At 36.3% G+C, this 17,639-nt stretch overlaps 1 protein-coding gene across 7 annotated transcripts in view; it reads right to left on the reverse strand.

Moving 5' to 3' along the window:
• Positions 1-1,029: 1,029 nt before the first annotated feature.
• The window catches only part of SGCE (sarcoglycan epsilon), a 67,520-nt gene continuing 50,910 nt past the window's right edge, over positions 1,030-17,639 (reverse strand). For 2 of the 7 annotated variants that reach the window (XM_033420464.2, XM_033420466.2), the window contains 6 exons: positions 16,262-16,473; positions 15,291-15,317; positions 14,375-14,563; positions 4,131-4,174; positions 3,219-3,253; positions 1,030-1,318 (listed from right to left, as the gene is read on the reverse strand). In XM_033420464.2, coding sequence (XP_033276355.1) covers positions 1,268-1,318; positions 3,219-3,253; positions 4,131-4,174; positions 14,375-14,563; positions 15,291-15,317; positions 16,262-16,473 — 558 coding nt within the window. In that variant the 3' untranslated portion in view covers positions 1,030-1,267. The remainder of the gene's footprint in view (positions 1,319-3,218; positions 3,254-4,130; positions 4,175-14,374; positions 14,564-15,290; positions 15,318-16,261; positions 16,474-17,639) is intronic. The other 5 variants (XM_033420465.2, XM_004265583.3, XM_012531521.3 and 2 more) reach the window with 3 other exon arrangements.

Raw genomic sequence — 17,639 nt, forward strand, 5'->3', positions numbered from 1 at the left:
CTCATTTGGACTACCAGGAGTAGTTTGATTTCACCTGGCAGGAGCAACAGTTTGTTAACTCTCCACCCCGGGCCACAGTCTAGTTGCCGGGAGTTGTGGCAACATTTCCTTTCTTCTAGCACATGGCCCTGACCCAATACTTTTACAACCTCAAGCTGATCAATCCAGGAGAATAGCGAGTGGCAATACCCTAGATGTCTTGGAAAGGAATATGAGGTAAATCTTTAAAAAACCAAAGATTCCACATCCTCTGTTAAGTCCCAGGAAGGTGTGGCTGGGAGGGGGAGTTTCAATGTCAACGACACGGTAGACTATTTCCCCTAAGTGGAAGACAAGTTGTACACAACACTAACAGGGAACCTTCTTGGATTCTGGAATCAGATCTAGATAGCATTTGTGTATCCTCTGACCAATTAATAGGTAACACAGAAATCTGCCCAGATCAGATTAAGAGAAGGTTTTCTGGTCTGCAACAAAAGCGGCCTGCTAGTTGGCCTGATGACCACATTGATCCAGTAGTGTCCAAGATGCATGAAGCATGTATATACCAACATGGTATAAGGAAACTCTGCTAAGCCTTGAAAGTAGTGTTACCACAGGGAAGCCTGGGGTTTTGGAGCTAATTCATGTCACCATCAGCAGGTAACTATTCTCTTTTTGAGTAACAACTCCTGGCGTGCTTCTAAAACCAAATATCTGATTATAGAGTCAGGTTAAGTATGCAGTCTGGGCTGCCCTTCATGAACTGGGGATCATCAGATCCACAGTCCAAAGGGCCACGTGTACCCTAAAACAGCTCCAACGAGTGGTATATAAAAGAACAAGCTTTACAGGCCACAAGGATAAAAGTATTAAGTAAATGGGTAGCTCACTTGGAACACAGAAGCGTAGACATTTTATACATTATAGGAAGTGCTTAATAAAAGTCTCATTAAATAAAGAATCAACCCGCGAACCTGTTCCTAGCAATGAAAGATTCCTACTACACAGGAGGCAATCAAATACTTTCTGAAGTAAATTTTGCCAGACTTCAGGCTTCATTAATAATATTTATTTTAAAGATCACTTTTCATTGTAACAAATATAAAGTCATTTTACAAATTGTCAAAAATGCTTTAAGTACCAAAAAAAATACATTAGTAAAATGAATGTTATTTTGTATTATTTGATATATACTTGATACCGTCAACATGCATACCATATGTCAGAAAAGCTCATGCATTATTGGAAGAGAGCAAAAATAAGATATAAGTGCTATATTGTCTGATTACAAATTCATTGCTTCGGTTAGTTTTCTTTCTTCAGGGATACCATTTACCTGCAATGTGTAAGAATGAATATGGGCATGAGTTAAGCATGGACACTTTTAGATTTGCAGCAAAACGAATTACTGCAAGGCGTAATGTTCTATCTTCTTAACATAATTTAAAATAATTATGTTGCATTATTTCTCTGCATTTGGTTTTCAAAAAAAAGGAAATTCTAAATTAGTCATCTGCTTCTTGGGTCAAAGCTACAATGTTCTGTATTTCTCAAAAGGCACGGCCTGAAAATTCCTCCCACAATAAACAAAAAGAATGAGTTTGACTGCAGGACGTATGACTGTACCTTTTAATCGTGGCTCTTTAGAAAATATCATGTGGTTTGGAAGGGCAGAGAAAATGAGAAAACCTGAAGGGGCATCAGAACTAATGGCTTGGGCCTGGTCCAAACAGTAGTGCTATTGTCAGCTCTTAACTGCTCTATTATCTCAGCTAGTGCTTAAGTCCAGGATTACAACCCCAGCAGCTAGTTCATTTCTTAAACTTCTGATGATCTTTTAAAAGAAAACAACTAACTAAAGAAAACAAACTTCAAAACATACCCTCCCTTGACAAATTCCATACAGCAAGCTGCAAACAAAATGACTTGATATCCATGGGACAAACCCTGTGCTTAAATTACCTTCATAAAGAAAACTGTGACATTAGCATAGTGCTTTGAGGTAGTTGCAAAAAACAAATTATGAAAATCCTGCACTGATGTTGTTGCCTCTTTGCGATACCAGGATAACCAGGATAGAGGGACAGCAAAGCTGTTGTGCACATGAAAATACATACACAGCACTGAATCCATGCATGTGCAGACAGAATGGAATAACTTCTAAATTGAGAAACAAACTTCATTTTTTCATTCACATGAACAGAATGGGAATAAGGAATGTAACTTGCCCATTTAGCTCTTCCCTTCAGGAGGTACGACTATTTGGTGTTACATTTATCAGAGGCAGAAACACAAAAATCTAATATCATAATTATAAAAGATGCCAGGCTGGTCTCTCTCCCTTTAGCACTTAGGTACTTTGGGGACTCATCAAAAACAAGAACAAGAAGAAAACAACCAAGAAGATATGGTGTACTTTAGGCAATAATACAGAAAATTACAGAAAAATATAAGAAAACAAGAAAGTAATAGGCTATAAGTGTTAACTAAAAAGGAGATGAAAGCTTTCCTGACTCAAGCAAAACGCTTGTTCCCCAAAACCTGTCTTAGAAAAATAACTTAGAAAATTATGTTGAACAACCTAAAATCCCCCTAGGGAAATTCTTTGGCTCTTATAACATTTGCTCAGGCATAAATTATCTTTGTATTTGGAAACGGTGCCTATTACTAAAACGTAGCAAGCTAACAAGTCTACTTGCTAAAAATTTATACAACTATTAGGTAAATCTCCCTAACATCATCTACTTAGGTTTCCTTATTTCTCCCAATGGCAGTGGGGGGAGAAGTCAAATCTAGATTTTTTAAGTATTCGAAAGAACTATTCACTATTTTTCTAGATATTGTCTTCCTTCACTCCTTGTCTGAAATAATTAAGAATCAGAGGTATGACATCTTAGGAGAGACGGAAGTCTAGGAGGTTAATGAGGAAGAAGTTCTAGCATTTCCATTGAAGAAATATTCTTTTAAAATTATACGTCTTTAAAAAAAAGTCATGAAATTAGTGGTAGCAGGGATTCATTTATTTCTTTGCTCTTTAGACAACACACAATTACAGCAGTTTGTTCCTTCATTAGTCTCCTGAATGCTCACACAGTAGCACCACTGCATTAATATACTGAACAGTCTTGTTGAAACACGTTAGCATTTAATTAAAACAAGCAATCAGAATTGTGGGGGAAATTCTTATAAACGTTATTTCATAATTAAAATCTGATGAACAACTTCATTATACTTGCCTCAAATCTTTGAAAAGTTGTCAAACGAAAATCTCCTTAAATTCCCGAAAGCAGTAATAGAGAAGATAATTTTTTGAATGAAAACAAGCAATAATTTTCTATATGTGCCTAAAATTTTTATGAGACTTACTTAATAGCTTCCCTACCACAATACCACTATTCATACTCAGAACTCCACATCCAACTTACATTTTTAAAACTTCTCTGGCTTTTCCAAAAGAGCTACAAAGGCATTACTGGTTGCTCAGCAATTAGAACTAGGAATCAACCACTAATTAGAAAACAATCATGAATAAGTTATCTACTTGGTACAGAGATGAATGAAATAATTGGCTGTGGAAATTTTTTAGGGACACTGGAAAGAAAGAAACTTAAAGAAAGCAAGTCTTAGGGAAATAGAATAGTCCAGGGAGAATTGCCCACCATCTTGTTGTCACTGGTCATGTTATAAGAGCTTTTTAAACGGCATTAAAACCAGACCAACCATTTCTCATTTATCCCCCTGAAGCCTCAGTGATTAGTCACAATGGTTTCCTTTTGTAAGAGTCAGTTTCAAGCTGCTCACTTACTGAGACAAATCCTGGAAGCATCCAAGCTAAGAATTTTTCATACCAAGGGGAAGAATAGGGAGCTTCACCGAAGGAAGGGGATTTTATTCAGTCTTCCTTAATTAGACAGGACCTCCATGGATGCTTCTGCTGTAAGATCATTTACCCTGTGTTTATCACTCTTATGCCAATCTACGCAAAGATCTAAGCTATTATTCAGAGGTTCTAACTCTGATTAAGGAATGACACAACTGTTTTGCCTCACTTGGTGAAGATAAAGCTTCATAAATTACCTAGTAGTATAGTTATCTTTTGATCTATTAGCTTCGTTCATAAACATGAACTTATTACTTTTCGTACTCACCTGTAGTCTGCTGTTGGGGAATCTGAGTCTGATGTGGCAAGTTCCTAGAAATGATTAACATCTTTTAGTAAAACTGTATTTGTCCACACACATGTTAACAGAGAGCAGACACATTAGCATGAAAAGCTTTATAGCTGGCAAGACCCCAGAAATCATCTGATCCAGCACAAACACAGCCCCCCACCTCTCATAAGTTTATGGATGAGGAAACTGAGGTCTGAGGAAGATGAATAATAACAATATGTGATAATGTTCATGGAGTTTCTACTACATGTTATACTCTACCTCACAACAACATAGGAGGTAGGTATTATTTTTCTCAATTTACAGATGAGGAAATAGGCTTGGAAGTCCAAGGCTACGTAGCCAGGAAGTGGTGGATAAAGATGAGAACATAGGACTCCAGGGCTTGTGTCTGTAACCTGTACACTTTCAGATCCAGGTCTAGAACACATATACACCCTCACAGAACAACATATATTACCATCTTCATTCACTGTGCCAAACCTGTGCTCCTCCATCCAAATCCCAGGGAATGACACTGGCTATCCACCCAACTGCACCAGTCAAAATATGGAAGTCATCATTGACTCTTCCCTCTCGTTCAGTTTCTACAATGAATCCCTTGGGAACCCTTCATGATTCTCCTCAATCTCCTTTGACTCTGTTTGCGTCTTCCCCATCTCCACTGCTACCTTGGTTGAAGCCATCATCATTTCTCATTTGGATCTCGGCAACTGATCTGAATTATCTCCTCATTCCCATTCTTGCTCCCTTATAATCCACTGTGCACATTGCTGTCAGATGATCTTCTGAGACACAAATCTGATTATGTCATTCAAATGAACACATTTCATTATTTCCTTATACCTACTGCAAATTAAGTTTCAAGTTTCTTAGTGTGATCTGGAAGGCCATCAATGTATCTGGTTCCTACGTGGAGCCCTCCCTGAACTTCCTGAAACAGAATCACCGCCACCATGGCCACTATCATCTCTTGCCCCCAGCCAGCTCCCATTTATCCTTCCAAACTCAACCCAAAATTTGTTACAGTGGACTCATATTACTCCTATAATTTAAAAATATCCCACAGGAACATTAATTAAAATATTTAACTTATTATTTTTAATTTAAAAAGTAACATCTCAAGTACCACCTCTTCTATGCCCCCTCACTCTCTAAGCACCCCTTCCCCCAACTAGGTTACCACTGAGCAGGCTTCCATACACAAGCGGTCATTGTATTTCTCCTCACATAATGTTTAACTGCCCCAAAGTGCCTTAACAGTAAGAACGTTCCTATTTTGTTTAGTATCCCTAGCAGTAAGCATGCAATAAATTATGTTTGGATGAATACATGCAAAAATGAAGATACTTACAAAGATTCACATAATACACATGTTTATCAACACTCATATTCACCCATGCATTTTCAGATTTTGAAATGAAAATTAGTTTACAAAAATGTACAATTTAGATTCTGTGTGGAAGAAATTCTAAGAGTCAGCCCCTTGCAACAGAGTAGGGCTTGATCCAAGCCAGGGATTTTCAAGGTTTTTTGTTTCTCTTCAGCAATGGAATTCCTTTTAATTGAAATCCTAAGCAGAACTCTTGATGTACAAAAGAGATAAATGTGAGGTTGCCCGGGTTGAAACAAGGGAGCCAGGAATCCCGCCTGCTTTGTTTCCTTTGCCTCACATGCTGGACCCTAAGGCATTGGTAAGAAACCTCCAAGAAACAAAGTTTGAAAAGCGTTGATCTGAATCATTTCAGCCAGGCAAATATTATGCTCCAAATACAGTGATCTAAACTCGAAAACAGTACATACTAAATACTGTTCAAACTTAAACTAATCCATAGGAATGTTAATGACTTCAAGTGAATTTTTTTAAAGTTTCAGTTCCTTTTAAAATATATGGTTAAGGAAATAAAGTCAATTCTAATTCAATTTGAGGAAGTTACTTAATAATTCATCTCAATAATTACATTCTTTTTTTGCTATTCCCTATCAGCCCTACTTATCCTTGTGTGGTCTCCGAGAGTATTTTCCTTGGTTTGTTTATTCTTTCAGTATTTCACACAATGTATTTATAGTGCTTTTGATCACGAAAGTAAAAAGATTAATTTACAAACCACAGAAAGGAAATTAAGTTACAGATTTAAAGACGGGTAAACAAACATCTTTACTACCAAAGTCAAAATGCAATTTCATGGACATTTGGGAGGGGGATATGAGTTTTCTTTTAACTTCTCAGGTACAACTACTTTGGGTCTATTCTACATTAGAAATGAATACGGCACACCTTGCGTGCACACGCATGCACACACACACACACACACACACACGTCCTCATTTCCTATCATCTCTAGCTCTACCTGGCCTATTAATGGATTAAATCAATACATTTTGACAAAATAAAGATACCAAAGAGGACAAAGAAAGCCTTTCAAAAGCCCTAGATCAGGATAACCAAATTCAAAATCAATCTGTGAATGAAGCAGCTGGACCCCACTCTCTCACTGGCCAACCCACCTGACCCTTCTGTGGAACACAGTTTTAAAACCACGGATCAAAGTCAATCTACACCCTGTCATTTCTTCTCTAGCCTTTGGGGTTTTTTTTTCCTCTTTTGCTACAACTTTCTAAACAGCAATGGCCTTGGTTAGGTTTGAAGAGAAATGGTTAGTTCAGAAAGTGCTACACAAATGAGTAAGAAATCTGGAGGAGAAGTATGAGTAACTGTGTGTATTACACTGGTTTAGGGATTTAAAAGTATCTGCAGTGAGCGTCCCAATTAAGTTTGTTAAGTTTGAACAATGTACATGTGCTCCTCACAACTTCAACTGAAACTCAGATGAGTTACATACAAGTACAGTGGGTGCAACAAGGTGCTCAACAAAAAAATACGTGGAGATTCCACATCCCCAGAGTCTCCAATGTGCGCACACATGACTGATTTTGCGGTTGACCAAACTTGTGGCTACAAGTAAGACTGTGAGTGTTAATATACCTATGATGGGCATATTTGAAGTATGTATTCCATTTAAAGATTGAAGGGAGGTAACTCATAAGAGCGCTGCTTCAGGCATATTAGAAAAATGCCCACAACTGACTTTGCTATAGTTGAGCAGACAATGCAGTAAGAAAATGGAAACGCTTCTATCTTTGGTGAAAGCAGGCTGCTAAAGGCAATTAGACAGGAAAAGTCGGGGTTGACTTCAAACAGAAGTCCTATAATCCTTCAAAGAAAGGACCTTTATAAAGTCATCAAACTATTTAGAATAATTAAGCTATTAGTGGACTGGTGGAAGGATTATTTTGCGTAAACTGAATTATGTAGAAAAAAGATTTACAAAAACTGTAATTCTCTAAATTATTAGCATTAATTTTTTTCTATTTTTACTACCATTAACGACAGGCATTTAAATAGAAAATTATGTAAACTGGCTATTGCACAAACTCTATCCTTTAAGAAAGCAAAGGTAATAACTTGCAAATTAATAAATAAGTGATTTGGGGGAGTACACAATTATTTATTATTTGTGCAACCATTTTAAAGTAATTTGACATTCTTGGATATCCTGTAGAGTAATTCTATGAGTAAGGTTGATGATTATCAACTCATTATGTTCCTACTTGCTTGAAGACTCAAAAGCAAAGAAAGGCTGAGGGATTTGTATATAGCCACAGAATCCATGCCAGAGTTGAAAACAAATGACATTAGTTTAGTTACGTGGAACACAAAACACTTCTTTTGAATTAGTATGTATTCATTTAAAAATAAGAAATAGTAATACCTTTTCGGAACTTCTCAATTATCAGCAAAATTGACATTACCCAAACCTTGAATTTTCTACAAAATTTTTTCTACAAAAATGCTGATGTGGACACAGTCTACTTTTACTAAGGAACCAGGCCATTATTTTGCTCAAAGAAGGAAGGAAGGACACAAAGAAATTGGAAACATCACCACAATTTTAAATTTCAAGATCTAATTTTAATTAAAATCAATGTAGAATATACGTGGAATATAAAGAAGAAAGGAGAAATTCATTTATTTTAGGTTCTTTTCCCTACTTTTATAAAGCTGAAAGCAAGGCCACCACAGCTTTAAACTGAAGAAGTCCAAATCTCTAGAACCAAAGTCCGTCAGAGAGATACTATATCTATCACTTTTAGCATATACTCGCTGAATTTTTTTAAAAAGTCAATGGCTCTGAAACATCCTTGGCTGCTCGACACTTCTTGTCAACAGGAAATCATTATCTTGATCCCCCGAAACAGTCTCTTCAACTGATATTAACTTTCATTGAAACCTAATTTTTTATTTATGGAATTTTACCATGAAGCTGGTTCTCACTATTACCCAAGGGAAGACAAATGGAAAAATACTTTAGATAAAAGCTAAAATGATTAGTTACTAAATATCTATAATTAGAAGACTTAACTCTACTTTTATACTTGTTAATTTGCAAAAGATTAAACACAACCTACTTCCTGTCTTGAGGGAGACCCAATCACCCTGGATTAAGTGTTATGTTTAGTATAATGAACAAGGAAAATTTTTGTATAGCCAATTAAAATCTTCCTAGAAAATGTTTGGGTACTTGCCCCTATTATTCCTTATATAAATTCCTCATTGACGAGGCCTCCCACTCAGGAAAAATCGATTGATACTGATGTTGGGATTAAAAAAAGAATAATGAAGAGGCAGATCTACCCCCTAAAAGACCACATAATACACTACAAATAAAAGAATAAATTATTTTTTAGAAAATTGAATATTTGGGATCCTCCAGTCAATACTTCACATGAAATCGCAAAATGAGCACAGTTTCCAGGTGGTTTTTATCTTTTCAAGGTTTACCGTTTCTCTGTGCCATTCGGATATCATTTTCTAATCAGCACTAATCTCTCACTTCTCCACACCATCCTCCTCGGCAGTTTAAGGAAGTGTGAAAATCTAGAGGCACAAAGCCCAACACTTTGGACTGTCCCCTTTCACATTTTCTTTTGCACAGACCCCTCAGGGGGAATTAGGAGAAACTGTTCCCCCTTTAAAACTTCCCCCCACTCCCTCCACAACAGAAATACTAGAAATAATGAATCCTAAAACGTAGGTTCTTTAAGTATTTAAAGCTGGGATTCCCAATGTTTTTTTCCTGCTCCACCATAATGCATACGTCCACCAGCTTCCAAACTCCCAGAAGTAGGGCCCTGGGATCCGTATTGCAAAAGCCTCACAGGGGAGTGTAACGTGCACCTTGGTTTGGGAATAACCAGGCTAGACTACTATCTCTCAACATTCCTTTTAGGACCTAAAATTCTATGCCTTGGAATTTGACTTTCTTAATTTAAATCATTACAAAAGCTTATCTTTGAAGTACATCAGTCAAATCTGTATTATATTTTTGATGTTACATCTTTGGTCAAAAACGTAACCTCTAATCACAACAATGATTCTTCGGGCAAGGCAAATTTACTTTTAAGAATTACTTTAGAATGTGATTTCTAGCAATGAATTGTAATAAGTCAGGGGACTGCCTATAGAGGCAAAAATTCTTCTTCCTATTAATGGTAACACGTATTCACTGAGCTACAAAGATAACAGATTAAGTACAGATGCAGGCAGCCTGACTATACTGTGGGATGGGGGACACTCTACAGAAGACACGGCTAGTGCTCCTCAAGACTGTCAAGGTCGTGGGAAGCAAGGACGGTCTAAGAAACTGCCTAGAGCAGAAGAGACTAAAGAATTATGCCAATTATTGTGTCCTAGACAGAATCTTGGAGCAGAAGAAGCACATTGGGGGGAAAACTAGTGAAATCTGAAAAAAAAAAAAAATCTGAAGTCTGGTTGATAGTAAAGCATCAATGTCGGTTTCTTAGTTGTGACAAACTGAGGGACTGTACGATGTTAACGATGGGAGAAATGGGGTGGGGGAATCTCTGGGAACCCTGTATTATCTTTGTAACTTTTCTGTAGCTTGAAAATCATTCCAAAATTAAAAAGTTTATGAGGGCTTCCCTGGTGGCGCAGTGGTTAAGAATCCTCCTGCCAATGCAGGGGACACGGGTTCGAGCCCTGGTCCGGGAAGATCCTACATGCCGCGGAGCAACTAAGCCCGTGCGCCACAACTACTGAGCCTGCGCTCTAGAGCCCACAGCCACAACTACTGAGCCCATGTTCCACAACTACTGAAGCCCACGTGCCTAGAGCCCATGCTCCACAACAAGAAGCCATTGCAATGAGAAGCCCGTGCACCACAACGAAGAGCAGTCCTCGCTTGCTGCAACTAGAGAAAGCCCACACACAGCAACGAAGACCCAACACAGCCAAAATTAAAAATAAATAAATTTATTTAAAAAAGTTTATGAAACAATAAATATGTTAGCAAAGATCAAAATTAATTTGCCTTATATTTTTATATTATGTGATAATTTTAAAAGTCTGTCTATATTGTCTCTCTGATCTGAAAAGTAGAAGGAACACTGTACAAAATGAAATCCCCCCTTTCTAGCAGGTGTCCCGTCTCCTGGGCCTGCTCCAGTTTCCCTTTCCACTATCTGTTCAATCACCTTGCCCATAACCTGAATCAGAAATCCTTCGAGGTCAATGACCACATTATCTATCCCTGACTTGATATCAAGATTGGTAAATAACCTAATCTCAGTTTTGACCTAATTTAGGTCTCTTATCCATATCTCGATTTTATCATCTGCAAATGATTAAACATTTTTTTACTGTCTAATTTAAGGTGCCAGTCTGGAGTCCTATGAAGCATTCTACCAAAAAGAAAAGATTACTGTGTAATTGATAAATAACTGTGGCAGCCTCCCGTTACACAACTGCTACGAGTTCTATAGACCTCGCTGTTACGAGGTTCGCTATACCTCGTGGACTGACTTGTTTAAAAGACCCAAACAAGTTTCTATGCAGCTCTGAAGGAAAGCTTTGAATGTTCTTGAGTCTTACTTAGAAGCCTACATAAACTTTCAGCCCTATTATGCCTGAATATTTCTGCTGTCAAGTCTGAAGAATAAACACAAAATAATGTAGCTAGCCACATTATTTATGAATGATAAATTCAGTACAGTTAGTATGAATATGTGAAGATGCATGCCCTTTTAGAGAGGGTTAATTAATAAATAACAGGCAGCATTATCCAAGGATATACCTGGTTATCAAGTATTGTGATACCTCATCGAATATCTCATTTTAACATTGAGAATTCAGTTCGATCCAAATGACCAAAATATTTATGTATGTGTGTACTTGGGCTAAAATAAACCTTCGAAAACAGGGAAGGAGTAAAAGCTGAATTTGCGTAAAGGACAGTTGTGATGAATCTGAAACAATAAATTCTCTATTATCTGGCATGGTTGGAAAATGAGGTTAATCACATATTCTGGCTTATAGGGAGTTACCATAGAGACCGTGCACATATTATCCATTTCCAAGAATAAAAGAAAGATAATATAAACTCAACACTGAAATTATATTGAATGTAATTTAATTTTCCTCTGATGAGTCAGACACACTTGATGATCTTGCAGTGCCTCAGAATAATCATTGTGAACATCATCAATTATCTATGTACTGGACTTTTTCCATTAGCAGAAATCTGAATAATATAAAGGTTTTCTGGACTTAAAAATACATGTATGGTCAAATTGTTGCAAGTTCAATAAAATAACCTATGGCATTTGCAAACAGAGAGATCTGATCAACATAAGGACAGTCTTGATGGGGTTATGGAAGGACCAGGAAGATGCATTTAGTTATAAACTAGGTAGGAAGTTTTCTTTTGCTTGTATATTAGTAGCAAAATTGCAAAGTCCTAGGAACATAGAATCAAAATAAAATTTAAAGAGTTATCCTTATTTCCAACAAATATGGTCAGAAAGCGTATCTAAAAAGTGACCCAGGCTTTTTTTCCTCCCTTAAATTTTTACTGACTTAAAAACATATTCAAGTTCCCCTATTCATTATAATGAATATTTCTCTCCTCTAAAATTTGATAGCATTGTTATTTTGTCAATAGAAGATTTCCCAAACTGTGTTCTTTAAATAGAGTTACCTCTTCCGATCTTTTCCGTGCTTTTCACAAAGCATATCAACACACTAAAGGCTCTGAGAACTCTTGTAGTTTAAACACAAAAAACAAAATACCCTGTTTCTCAAATGTATTTGACCATTTCATGTTTGAAAATATATATCAACCTTTGAAGAATAAATATCGACATTTCACTAGCATTCTTGGGTAAAGAACGTAAGAAATGGAAGCCTTAAAGAATTCTTTAATTATTTTCATTTTGAAAATGAATGATAAGGCTGCTCATAATTTTCATCTAAAAAAAGACAGGAGAGATTGCTAAATTGTGAACTATTACAATATTCTTGAAATTTTCCTAATTTTTCTCATCAGTGTCTAATAATCCTGGTAAAGTAGGTTTCATGATGACCCTCTAACCATCAGAGGACATAGAAATCCATCAGTTCCATTCAGTACAACTCAATTTTGTGAGACTTTAATATCTACATCCCTGATAGAATATTGTTTCCAAAACTCAAAATTTTAAATGTATGCAATTTTCCCTACTGCTAATGGAACTTGAATCAATTACACACAAACACACACACACATACATGCACACAAACACATACCTTGGTCTGTCCAACAGTAAGTACGTGTTGTCAGAGGACTTCAGGGAAATATTCATAATACTTTTAAGAGTCTCATTCTCTACCAAGCTAGCTAGCTGGGCGCGCTTTCACAATATTTTTAGATTGCCAAACTATTTTGGACAAACTTATAGTCTGACTGTCTATAATACTCATATTAATTACTGTTTAATCTTCAAATTACCACATGCTCTTTACACGGTTGCAAAATAAGCATTTGCAATGGAAAAATACACCCAATATGGTTCCCAAATAAATCTTTAATCAGTAAGAGGTTACTTTTATATCATATCCTAACGTTTGTGTGTGTGTGTGTGTGTGTGTGTGTTGGGGTGAGAGGGCCAGATTTTTTTGTATATCCATTGTATTTACAAAAGTAAACTGAAAAGGAGGATCTCAAAAGCAAACCGTGACTTCCTTGGGGAAACTGAATTTAACGCATTTTAACATATGGTTAAAAAAGAAAAGAACAGCCATGTTCTTAGAAATAAATGACACTTTTACCTACAATTCCCTTATACCAAAACCGAGCTTCTAGACATATAACATGGGTTCTCAAGAGCAACTGGCCAGTCTCCTCAACCAATCTCCTCCACACCTATCCCTTACAAAGGCCTCTTCCCAGGCTTCCTAACCATAGTCCTTCTAGCACTAACAGAGAAGGTCTGTACTAATAAATTGTGTTTTGAGCCAAAATTGGAACTACTCATTTTGATATATAAGCAAATGACAAAAAACAAACAAAAAAAACGCTGAAAACCCTGAGGCAAAAAATTTAGATTAAATAGATCTGTGGTAATAACATTAAAAACAATAGGTTAACAGAACCAAACAATTCTAATAGTTCTAAAAAGTAATCCATTTGCTATGCTTTAGGACATGCCTCTCTTTTCACAATTAACTCATCTTTGAGCAAGCATATGTTAGTTTATTAGCAGTGCCAGTTTCTTAAATATTAAGAGGAATGTCATCTTGTTTGGATTAGTGAAGGAAAAAAAGCATTTCCTGAAGGTAATTCTATTTATTTGGGTTAGCACCATGGGGTTGGGATCTACACTATCAGTATTTTGCTATTTTCTCCTCCAGTTATAAACAAATAAATGCAACAACAATGAAGACGTCTGGTCTTGAAAGACATTAAGTAGATATATTCATGCATTAATAATTACGGTTCCAGGGGCTTCCCTGGTGGTGCAGTGATCAAGAATCCGCGTGCCAATGCAGGGGACACGGGTTCGAGCCCTGGTCCGGGAAGATCCCACATGCCACGGAGCAACTAAGCCCATGCACCACAACTAGTGAGCCTGTGTTCTAGAGCCCGCGAGCCACAACTACTGAGCCCACGTGCCACAACTACTGAAGCCCGCATGCCTAGAGCCCATGCTCTGCAACAAGAGAAGCCACCGCAATAAGCCTGCACACCATAATGAAGAGTAGCCCCAGCTTGCCACAACTAGAGAAATGCCACACGCAGCAACGAAGACCCAACGCAGCCAAAAATAAATAAATAAAAAAAATTTTTAAATAACAATAATTACGGTTCCAAGTGGATACTTACTGCTGTGTTTGCATCAATGGCATATTAGTGCTCTCATAATTGTCTGCGTGTAGAGGAGGTACGATTTCCCCAGTCACAGGGTGAAACACAGGAAGTGTTGACAGGGGCCATGCTATCTCTCTATTCTTGGACATGTCACGAAGTTCTTTGGTAGATTTCTGAATAGCACTATGATGGACCAGTTGGATGCTAGGTCAAAAAGAAATAAAACCACATATATTTAAAATCACATATTAGCCCCACAGGTCATCAGTTTGAAAAAGTTACAAAATCATTTTTTCTTTTTAAAATAAGAAGACATCATTTAACTCTGGGCATTCTACAAGTTATTTCAGAAAAAGATACATTTCATATACTTTTAACATAACAAAACTGAAAATTAGAAACTAATTTTTAAATAAATGCATCTCTCATTAAAGTAAGCTATAAAGCACTGCGTTACTATTACAGCCCTAGGTAGCACACTACTATTCTATTTAATTTCTACCATTAAGATAAAACTACCATAGCTTTTATATTGTTGCTTCTGATGGGGCATTTATAAATACTCACAGAAGTTTCATTTTATGGTAGGTTATTACTGTAGATTCAGGAAAACGTGTATGAAAGGTCTTTTCATCTGTTCTCTGGTTTATAGAAATGCAGATTGGGAAATCACATAATATAAATGGCAAGTTAATATGCTGAATCTGAAATATTTTAGTTTTAATTTTTATCTATATAATCTTAGTTTTCACACACTTTTTATTTTTAGTCTCACCCCTCCTAAATATCTCTATTTAGAAAGCAGCTTTCACATTTATGAAATAAACTATGAAAGATGATGAATGGGGAAAAAAAAAGCATGACACACATGTATGGAGCATGAGAAGCAACTGAGAAATGAAAAAGAAAATAACAGGAAGAAGACACTTACTCTGGTGTTTGCATGTTTCTCTTTTCCCTAGAAACAAAACAAAATTTATGAATTAAATAATAGCATTGATATTTGGAACATTAAGACTATATGCTCATGGATCTTGCACGAGGTGGAAATGCTGACACTGTTACTATTAAACGCAACCAGGCAGCATTTGCCACCAGGTTTATGACGTTACTTGGATGAGTACACATACAGAGATGGAATACTGGTGAGAAACGCACAGGAAAAAATGAAAAAAAAAATGGAGATTAAGAATCAAGCTCTTGGAAATAAGTTCCATGACATGATGAAATCAGGCTACATGTAAAAATGGAAGAACTTGTTACTTGCTGCTTTATTAATTTTTTATCCTTTGTTTTGTTACCCTGACTTCCAGATAATCTCGGGAGATTATTTTAATTGACATAGATGTCCAGAAAGTACTACCTATTCATGAAGTGAAGACTCATTGCTCAAATTATCATCTTATTTTCATTAATTTACTCCTAAGTTTTTATATATCTATATATATACCTTTAAATATTTAGGTGGTATCGCCCTGTTTGATAGCAGAACAATTTCAAGAAAAATTCTGACCATCATTTCTGATCAAACTGACTGAGACAATTTATTTATTTAAAGTGCAATTACCATGTCAATAGATTCCGCAGTCTCTGCTTACACAGGATGGCTTGTATAACCAAAATATCTAGCCTCAGTTATTCTTGGGACTGTTTTGCCTGCAAGAATTTACATCTAGCCTTAATAATTTTTGAATAAAGTAATTATAACCTCTAATTTAATTTACTAGACTCAAAACTATTTTACTTCATTTTAAAGGAATAAAGTACTGTAGTTTGACTTGAACACAATTTCAATTCATTTATAAAGTGTTTTATGCACTAAATGAAACTTGGCTTTTAATGGAATCTTATATGTTATCTTAGTAGCTCTATAATTTTTTATTAGTGATTTAAAGTACTCACACTCCTTCCCGTCGGCAGCACATGATATAAGCAAGTATTAGAAAAAGGACCAATGCTACTGCCGAGGGCACAGCCAGTGTAATTAGGAAATCCGTGTAATAGTCTCTGCTTTTCAAAGAATCGGAAGGGGGTTTGTATTCTCCACCATCAGGTAAAATCCCTTCTCCACGAATCACTTCGTGATAGGTGGACACTTGCTTTGTTTTATCAACCTGACACAAAAGAAGACAATTACACATCAAATTAATAGTTGCAAACATTATGAGAGTTTAAGATCTAGACATATCAAGACAGTCTTTGACTAATTTCTAAAAAGCAATCTTTTCCAATTACTTTATCACCTTGAACTTGTAATTATTTATGGAAACTAGGAAGAAGTAATGCATAAAAGTAATAAATTAAAGGGTGTATATTGGCCTACTTTCTAGGTCCTTCCCACAACATATATACATACATAAACGTATACAAATATAACAAATACGTGTGCATGTGTAGGTGTGTGTGTGTACAGTTGTTCTTTTTCAGTTTACTTCCTCCAAAGCAGAAGTCCTTCACACCACTCTGTATATTTCTTGTTTCCTAGTGACAAATCTCTAGTGCAGATGTTACAAACTGTGAACTGGCTGACTTCACAGCCAGTTCATACTCACAGTATGTGAGTATGGTTTCTAAGGTTAGTAATAGAGGAAAAAAAAAAGAGAGAGAGAGACAATTTCTACGTGACTACAACCTTGATCTTTCTGCCATCCAGCTGACAGAAGTAGTTTTTAGGAAAGATAGTTTAAGGAACAGGTAACCCATCCAATGCTACAGTTTCAATAAATTCTATTCCAGGCTCAAAAAATGTACAACAGTTGGACTATATTAATTTACCTCCACAGTAATTGAACTGCTTTCACTATGTTGCATTTAATTATGCTAAGGTTTTTACTGAAGGGCACTACAAAAATAGCCATGTGAAACTTGTTACTACATTTGCTCGCGGCCTGAAAGAATGTTGGGGAGAATTACCTGTGGCATTTCTCAGTATCCTCTCCCATAAAACTCCACTGGAAGAATTTTGTTAATGATACAGTGCTAGTAAAAACTTTATCTTCTGCCAAGGAATTGATGCTCTGCCTCCTTTAAGAATGAGAACCAAATAACAGATGAATTTCCTCATTTAATCTGGGACATTAGGAGGCTTATTGTCAAACTTGACCTTAGGCTTATGTTTTGGTCAAGTTTAGGTCCTGATTTTCCAGTTCTTTTATATTTTATGTATTATGTTTATTGTCTGACCCTTTAATTTAAACCTCCTGAAATCTTCTGTGGTAAGATGTGACCTATAAATAAATACAAGTAAAAGAAAAAACCGAAAATTCCCAAGCTTTCTCTT

The sequence above is a fragment of the Orcinus orca genome, chromosome 9 (genome assembly GCF_937001465.1).
Source record: "Orcinus orca chromosome 9, mOrcOrc1.1, whole genome shotgun sequence".
Lineage (NCBI taxonomy): Eukaryota > Metazoa > Chordata > Mammalia > Artiodactyla > Delphinidae > Orcinus > Orcinus orca.